This window comes from Marmota monax, unplaced genomic scaffold (assembly GCF_021218885.2).
Source record: "Marmota monax isolate L192 unplaced genomic scaffold, Marmota_monax_Labrador192_F-V1.1 WCK01_AAM20220418_F8-fsc01104, whole genome shotgun sequence".
Classification (NCBI taxonomy): Eukaryota; Metazoa; Chordata; class Mammalia; order Rodentia; family Sciuridae; genus Marmota; species Marmota monax.
The window spans coordinates 89,059-98,406 of NW_026693577.1; the positions used below are offsets into that span (position 1 = coordinate 89,059).

A 9,348-nucleotide genomic window follows, 5' to 3' on the forward strand; every position below is an offset into this window, starting at 1 on the left:
TCCTTCTTGCCAAAGACCATTGTGAACACATTTGTTGTTGAACAAGATGGTGTATTACTCATTGCACCAAGACACAATACTTACTACAGTAAACCATGGTTCATTTCAGTAAAAAAGATGTTAGATGGGACTAATAAAATTTTGACTTGTGTTAGGGAATTTGGGGGAGCATTTAAGAAGTAGACCTTTGTTGTAATTTAGATGTGGTCAGGAGGTATACATAATCCACTTTTATGATGTATCTAAAGTAATATAATTCATGGAAACAGAAAGCAGAATGATGGTTTTCAGGGATTCAGAGACATGGTAAAGGAGAGTTCTTGCTTAATGGAAAAAGTTTGTTTTCAAGATGAATAAATTCTGGAAAGCTTCTCTACCAAATTCTTAAGATTTTTTTTAAATCAAGAAAGATATTGATCTGAGCTTGGTGACACTTGCCTGTGATCCCAGCTACTTGGCAGTTTGAAGCAGGAGGATTGATTACAAGTTTGAAGCCAATCTCAGCAGCTTTTTGAGACCCTGTCTCAAAATAAAGTTAAAAAAAAACAGCAGTAGAGGATATAATTCAGAGGTAAAGTGCCTCTACTACCCACCCCCTGCCCCCTCCAAAAAAAGAGAAAGAGAAAGTTGAAATTTGTCAGGTGCATTTTCTGCATCATTTGAGATTAATCATGTGGTTTTTATCTTTCTCTCTTTAATGTCATGTGTCATGTGGGCTGATTCATGTATGTTAAACTAGCCATCTTTGCCAAGAATAGACCCCACTTGATCATGACGTATAGTATTTTAGTGTGTTACTGAATTTGGCTTGCTAAGATTTAATTGAGGACTTTGACATCAATGTTCATGAGAGATGTTGGCCTGTAGGTTTTTGTTGTCTTGTTTTGCTTTGTTTTTATTGTTATTTTGTATTTTCCCCTTGAGGCATTTTTGTTTGGCCTAGTTATCAAGATAATTTTGTCCTTGTATTACCTCTTGCTCAGTTATTTTGAAGAGTTTAAGAAGAATTGGTAATAATTATTCTTTGAGTGTATGGGAGAATTCAGAATTTTTCTTTTCTGGAAGGTAATTGACTTGTGCTTCATCCTGTCTCCTTCTCTTTCTCTCCTGATTTCCCTTTCTTTTCAAGCTTTTTCTTTCTTTTGATTTAATCTTGAGAAGGTTATTTTTTTCTAGGAATTCATCCGTTTCCTCTAAGTTATGCTATATGTTGGCCTAATGTTGTTCATAATAATCTTTTATGATCATTTTATTTGTAAGATATCTTTGCAATATCTCCACTTTCATTCTTTTATTTTATATTAGAGTCTTCTCCTTTTCTCTTATTCTAGCTAGTGGTTTGTAGATCTCATTTATTTTTTGAAAGGATCAATTTTTGGTTTTATTGATTTGTTCTGTGCTTTTGCCTCTTGTTATGGCAGTTTTGATATAAAGTCTATTTTATCTAATTACAACCACCTTTCCTCTTTTTGGTTATTCTCTGTGTGGAATATCTTTTTCCATCCTCTCATATAGATATGCTCTGCATGTAGTGTAGTCAGGACATAATTGGCTCTTTTTTTTCACCTACTCAACCACTCTCTCTTTGGGTTACAGAGTTTAATTCATTTATAATTAAGGTTATTACTGATAGGGACTTAATTTTGCCATTTTGTCAATTGTTTTCTGGTTGTTTTGTACAGTTCTTTTTCTTCTATTATTTTTAACTAATAAAGACATAAGAATTTTAAATATTAATAGGATACCATATTAGGTTTTAATACCTATATGTGTTGTGTAATATTTAAGCTAGATGCTTCTTGCACCACATTTTTTATTTCTTTAAAAAAAGTTGACTTCAAAGTCCTTTCTTATATCTTTTTTGAAATGCATATCACATTATTGCTAGAAGAAAAAAAAACACAAATATCTTGCTTTTAAAATGGGCAGTCTAAATTGACTTTCTCAAAACAAAGCATACTAATTGCTCACAGGTATATGAAAAAAATGTTCAAAATCATTGATTAGGGAAACTCAAATTGAAGTCGTAGTGAGATATTACCTCATCCTAGCAAGACTGGCTTTTATCAAAAAGACGAAGGGGCCCAGGGCACTCAATGGGACTCTGGGGTTCACTGGTTAGCAATGTCTCATGTCTTTTTTCCTCACATTCTGGTGCAACACTCTTTTACTGGGAGACTTGTGGATCAAGCTGCTCTCTGGAAGGCACATATCCTAAGTATTGATGACATTCATATCGGGCTAACTCTGTAGGTTAGCCCGATATGAATGTTGTGGAGGCATGGCATTTTCCACCTAGATTTCAAAAAATGCCTCAGAGAGCCTCAGGGCCCAAAGATTTGACTTTTAGGAATGGTATCTCTTCAGGATCCCCATTAGGGTAATGCAGGTGGAGTCCTGATGGTAGTGCCCCCTCTGAGATTTCAGAACTACAAAGCCATCAGTGTGTGAAATTCCACCCTGGAAGAGCCAGTGGCATCTGACTCTCTCCATCTAAAGCTGCTGGGTGTGCTGTGTCCAGCAAAACCACCAGGGCAAACTATTTACGGCGTTGGGTGTCCAGTCTCTACCTTAGCATGTTGCACATGGAGTCAGAGGTTATTTTCAAGCCTTAAGACTTCATGTTTGCCCTTGAGACATGTTACTCCTTTTCCTTGACTCTTTCTCTGTGTTGGAATTAGATTTCTATCTTATAGCTGGCCTGCAATTTTATTTTGGAAGCATATCACTTGTCTGATTTCATGAGTTCATGATTAGAGGGCAGTTTGTCTCAGAATGAAACAAACCTTTGAATCTTACCCACAGCTTACTTAAATGATACATGATTCTCTGAATTTTAGACGTGGAGTTATTTCTAGAACAAGTCACTGGAGCTATTGGGATGGAAACAATGTGATTTTGTGTATGAGGAGAACATGAATTCTGAGGCATCGGGGTAGAATACTACTTTTTTTTTCCTTCTGAAATTCATGTTGAAAATGAATTCCCAAAGCAACAGTATTAAGCGTTAGAAGGTATGAACCCTGCTATGTAATTGTGACTGACTTATTTAGATTCTGCCCTCATGAATGGGTTTAAGTGCTCTTATAAAAGGGCTCTCTCAGTCAAGCCCTTCTGTTCCCTTTCATCCCTTCCTCCATATGAGGATACAGCAGGGATCCCCAGAGAATGTAGCAACAAGGTGTCATCCTGGAAGCAGAGATGTCTTGCTATGACAGCAGGAGTGAATGGTGATAGATGATCCTGTAGTTTTTATTCTTCATTCTGTTAGTGTGATGTATGACACTGATTGATTTTCATATGTTGAACTATTCTTACTTTCCAGGAATAAATTCATCTTATTATTCTATAATATTTTTAAAGTGCTCTTGAATTTGATTTGCTAGTATTTTGTTGAGGATTTTTATGTCAATTTTCATTAGAGATAATAGTCTTGTCAATTTCTTTTTGCATTGAATCTCTCTTTGGTTTTGGTGTCACTGCCTCCTAGATTCAGTTGGGAGTGTTTCTTTTTCTTTTGTTGTTTGGAAGAATTTGAAGATGTTTGGTTTAATTCTTTTTACATTTTTGGTGGAAATTTATGATTTAGCCACCTAGTCTTGGGAATTTTTTATTTTGGGGGAGAGATTTTTTTTTTAAATTATGTCTTCAATTCTCTTATTAAATTTGGGGCTGTTCACATTTTTAAAAACTTTTATGAAGTATTCATGATAGTTTCAATGTTTCTATCCAATTTTCCATTTGTCCTTTGTTATTCTATTTTTAAAAATATGATTATTCGTAATATTTTTGTATAATCCTTTTGATTTCTGTGGTATCGGTTGTAGTGTTCCCTTTCTTATTCCTGTCTTCATTTTAATAGTCTGGTTTGTTTTGTAGTTTTCTTTCAAGCAAAGAATTTATCAATTTTATTGATATTTAGAAAATATCTCTTGATTTTTTAAATTTTTTGTTTTGATTTTCTTTTGGATTTTCTTGAGTTGTAAAGTTGGGTTTTTTAATGTAAACATTTCCTGCTATAAAATTCCCTTTTATTACTGCTTTCATTCTGTCTTATACATGTTGGTATGTTGTATTTTTCTTTTCATTTATCTGCAGATATTTTCTAAATTCTTGCTTGTTTTATCTGATCCATTAGTTGTTTAAGAAATAAATTGTTTAAGAGAATGTCACTTTTATGTATAGAAGACAGGAAGTTTAATAGAGTTGAAGAAGGAAAATGATGGAGGGAAGAGAAGAAGAAAGAGCTTGAAATCAAAATCCTTGTATATATGATTTTGTTAAAAGGAATCCAATTACTTTGTATAATTATGATACTCCATTAAAATAAAATTAAAAATAATTTGTTGAATTTTCATAGTTATATATTTTCTTACTTTCTGCTGGATTGATATTAATTTCAATCCATAAGGAAGGGAAAACTGTGTTATATGATTTCAATATTCTTGTAATTTTTTAAAGATAGTTTTCTGGTCTATTTGTTTTTACTCTGTCTTGGATGTTCCATGAGTTCTTTGTGTGAGAGAGAGAGTGTGTGTGTGTGTGTGTGTGTGTGTGTGTGTTCGTGCAGGGATTGAACTCAGGGATTGAATTTACCCACTGAGCCACATCTCCAGCCCTATTTATTTATTTATTTATTTATTTTTATTTTGAGACAGGATCTTGGTAAGTTGCTTAGGGCCTTGCTAAGTTGCTGAGGCTGGCTTTGAACTTTCCCTCCTCCTGCCTCAACCTTCTCAGACTCTGGGATTACAAGAGTGCTCCACCAAACCTGGCTCCATGTGTTCTTGAAAAGATAGTATTCTATTTTTATAGGGTGGAGAACTCTGTATGAATCTGTAAGTTAAATTGGTTTATATTGCTCTTCAATATCTCTGTTCCCTTATTGATCTTTCTGGGTGTTTATCCATACCTGAAAGTTAAGTATATCTTTAACTACTGTAGTGTCGTTATTCATCTTTTAGTTGTCAGTTTTCTTCAGATATTAGGAAGCTGTACTGTTTGTCAAACTTATAATTATTATGTCTTCCTGGTAAATTGTTCTTTTTGTGTTATATACTGCCCTTCTTTGCCTCTTGTGACAGTTTTTGATCTAAAGTCAAAGTGTGAACACTCCTGTATCTTTAGAAGTCTTCAAGAACTCCTGTTATCTTTAAGTTCCCATATTTATGGGATATCTTTTTTCAGACTTTCATTTTTAGCCTATGAATGTCACTAGATCTAAAATGAATCTCTTGTAGATAGTATATAGTTTTTTTTTTTAAATTTATCTAGTCCACCAATGTCTTTTAATTGGGGAGTAATTCATTTATATTTTACATAACTTTGTATTTAATTTCCAGAAACTTTCTTAGCTTTGATAGTCAGTATCATTAATTTATTCCTAAAATATATCCAGTCTATTATTTAGGATAATATTTTACTTAAAAATTAAAAACACTGTTTTTGTTCTTTTGATCTGTAGTTGGTTCATTTCCATAATTGTCACTCAATTAGACTGTCACTCAGTAAGACTGTCTGGTATTCTTCATAAGCTAGCAGTGAAATACAGTGGTCAAGCACATGGTCTATCAAGTCCTAATAATCAGATGTGTCATCTTCCTAGAGTTACTTATCTATATCTCTGAGGGTGAAAATTATGGGGGTTTTGAGGATAAAACGTTTTAAAAATATCTATAGTGCTTGGGATGATACTATAAATATGACAAGCACTCATTAAATGTTAGAAAGTTTTAGAAATAAAATTGCATTACATCTTATCACTCCTATTCTTTGAATGTAATACTCACTCTTACTTTTTAACTATTCTTTGAATGTAATAATCTTAATTTTTAAAGAATATTAGATAGTATTAGCTATACTTACACCAAGATCCTATTTTGCTGTTTTTCAGGAGTTATTTCTTCAATTTGTTAGATTTGCTTTTTTTTTTTCTTGGTGTATACATTCTTCAGAGGTTAAACAGTTGTGTGTTTTTCTTTCTTTCTTTTTTTTAGTGTGTGTGTGTGTGCATGTGTGTGTGTGTGTGTGTGTGTGTATACTTGCCATTGGCATTGTACTCAATACAGCATCACATTCTGTGTTTTGCATTCAGTTTGGAATTATGCATTAGATCTGCTATGATAGCTTACTGCAAAGGTTAGATTTGTAATAACCCCTAAAGGCCCATGTGTTAAACTGTTGGTTCCCAGCCTTTGACTCTATTAGGAAGTGTTGGAACCTTTAAACCTTTAACTAGGTGGGGCCTAAGTTAGGTCATTAGGTATGTGTCCTTGGAGGGGATATTGGAAAGGGGTATTTCCTGTTTTTCAATTTACTTCCTGGCTGCCTTGGGTGAGCAACATCCTTTACCTCACACATGATGTTCTTCCTTGACACAACCCTAAAAGCAATGAGCCAACCTACCATAAACTGATATCTCTAAAACTGTGAGTCAAAATAAACCTTTTCTTTCCTTAAACTGATCATCTCAGGTGTTTGTTGCAGTAATTAAAACTTGACAAAGACACTTATATTACTTCTAGGGAAGTGATGGGATAAGATTTGTCTCAGGTATGGGTTATTTATAGCTTAGTTCAAGTGCTCCTACTTCCAAGGTGTTTCCTGTTATAAGCTGCATTGTCCAGTTTTTTTTTTTTTTTTTTTTACCAAGTTTACAGACTCTGTTCCAGCTTCACATTGAAGATTTCTTTTGAAAACTGCAGCATTTCTAGGAAAGATGTCTGTCTGCATTTGTGGAAATGGTCCAGTTAGTCAAATTCCATAGTTACTTCTGTTCCTGAATACTAATGCATCCCTTTAGGATGATGAAGATTGCTATTACTCAATTTCTAGTAGTTTAGGACTCTTATCCCTGGAGCTGTGCCATTCTTCACTGGCTTCTTGTTCGCACAGTCTCTCAGGTCTTCTTTCCTCATAGATTTTTGTTTTAAGAGTTGCTAAATGTTTCTGAGTATACATGTCTTACTGGTTCACCGTATTTGATGTGTAATGTAAGCCTGCAGTCCTGTTTCATTTATCTTAACTTAAAATGCATATATTTCTAGATATAAGCAATTTCTATAATATCAATCATGCTAAAATTTTATATTTTTCTGAAATGCAATCCATTTTGTTTTCCAAAAGTCATCTCTACACTTTAATCACAATGTTCCTTAATTTATTGCTACCAAATTCTGACTAGTTAATATAATAAATTCTAAGAAATATGTTAATTTTAAATCTGTTGAATCAGTCATTTTGATTGACTGATAAAAAATACTTTTTTATTTTATGTACTTCTGATTTACTAAATTATCTTTATTGATTTGATTTATTCTAGGTGACTTTTATCCTTTCAATTGATGGAAAACCTTACACTCTGCACCTTAGAAAACAGTAAGATCCAATTTTCCCTTTAAAGGAAAGAGAATTTTGTACTTAGATTTTACTTTCCTAAAATTTTTTGCACATTATTTAAATTCAGAAATACAATATAATATAAACTTATTTGTTGAACTACTCTTAAAATTAGGATTCATTATTAGCTTTTGGATATTAGCTCTATGAGGGCCATGTATTTTATTTTTCCAGTTTTGTATTTTCAAATTAAGAAATAAGCTACATACCTATAAATTTTTAATTAAGTATAAGCCATTGAATCCAAGAATGTTAAGTAAAGTATATTAAGTATATAAGAAATGAAAACAGACATTGTTAACTTGTCCATTGGTTGTTGGAAATTCAAGTAGTAACATCCTTTTTATGATGTGTTAATCCGATATATGTTTATATATATATATATATATATATATATATATATATATATATATATATATAACTTTATTTTATTTATTTATTTTTATGTGGTGCTGAGGATCGAACACAGGGCCTTGCACATGTGAGGCGAGCGCTCTACTGCTGAGCCATAACCCCAGCCCCTATATTTCTTTTTTATCAATCTTATTGAATATATTTTTATAAAATTCTCCACACAATACAGTAATTCAATACTTTTAAAATTGTTATGCAGTGTTGCAGTCATAAGCTCTATATAAGTTTACGGATATTTCTTTCCCCTTGTAAAACCCCTCATGTCAATTTAGTTAATCTCCAGTCCCACTGATAACTCCATGAAATTATCTACTTTCTGTATCATGATTTATATTTTCTCAATAGCTCATATAAATAGAGTCAAACAGCCACTACTCTGTTTGTACTTTTTAAATATTTATATTTTGTTATAAATATATTTATTATTATTGTCTTATATAAATACTTGATAAGATTATCAGTGTTGTTGATGAGTTTTGATAGTTGTTAGTCTTCATTTTTCTCAACCAGTTGACAGCTTTTGGAATAGCTGGTTAGTGTTTTTTTCATAAAATACTTTCCTTACTCATCTTGGAAATAACCACAAACTTTTGGTACTTGTTTGGCTCCTACTATGATTATTATTCCTTCTATTTGTCTCTATCTATCTCTCTCCTTTGTAGATTCCTCTTCATCTGTTTAATCTTAGAATACTTCAAGGTGAAGTATTCTTTTTTAAAAAATCTATATTTAACCATCTAATTATTTAGTTCAGTCTTGTGACTTTAAATGCCACCTATGTGTTAGATACTCCCAGATTTATATTCTTAACTTATTCTTCTCCTGTGAACACCATAGTCATTTATTTGACTATTTGATAATGAATGTTTATTAGGATTCACATCAGTAATATATTGAAAATGAATTTATTTTCCTCTTCCCAAATTTATATTTCTCATAATCATCTCAGTGAATGGCAACTCATCTCTTTCATTTTCTCAGAAAAAAAGAAAGAAATATGAAGGAAGAATTAAAAAAAAAACACCACATTGGAGTCAACCATGGATATCTTTTTTCTTTTATTTTCCCTTGGGTTCAGTGGACTATTTAACCACAGGTGATCTCAAAATATATCCAGCATCGAACCTCCACCACTACTACTGTCCTTGTTCAAGCCACCATCATGTCTGGCCTAGATAGCAGTAGTTGCCTTGAAGCTGGTCTCTCTGCTTCTGTGTATGTGCCATGTAAATTATTCCCAACACAGCACTGATTCCATTACAATGTTGCTCTGCTACTATCTTCCTCTGCCCAAATCCTCCAAAGCTTTCTCATCTCTGTGATACTACATCATCTTAGTATCTCTTCTTTCCACACTCTATTCCAGATGCATTGCCCATATTTGTTCTTTGTTTACATAAGCATATCTGTGCCTCTAGGTCCTTGCGTTTGATCTTAACTCTATCTGGAATAACATTTTTATGAAAATCCACATAGCTTGTTCTTCACATAGGTAACCATCTTTTCAGCAGGCCTTTCCATGCCGATCTTTTAATC

General features: G+C 32.8%; 1 protein-coding gene across 1 annotated transcript in view; it reads left to right on the plus strand.

The window, feature by feature from the left end:
- Positions 1-7,377, plus strand: part of LOC124102835 (A disintegrin and metallopeptidase domain 3) — a 96,403-nt gene extending 89,026 nt beyond the window's left edge. Inside the window, exon 11 of the mRNA XM_058583961.1 lies at positions 7,322-7,377. Within this exon, the coding sequence (XP_058439944.1) occupies positions 7,322-7,325 (4 nt within the window). The 3' untranslated portion in view covers positions 7,326-7,377. The remainder of the gene's footprint in view (positions 1-7,321) is intronic.
- Positions 7,378-9,348: the final 1,971 nt, after the last annotated feature.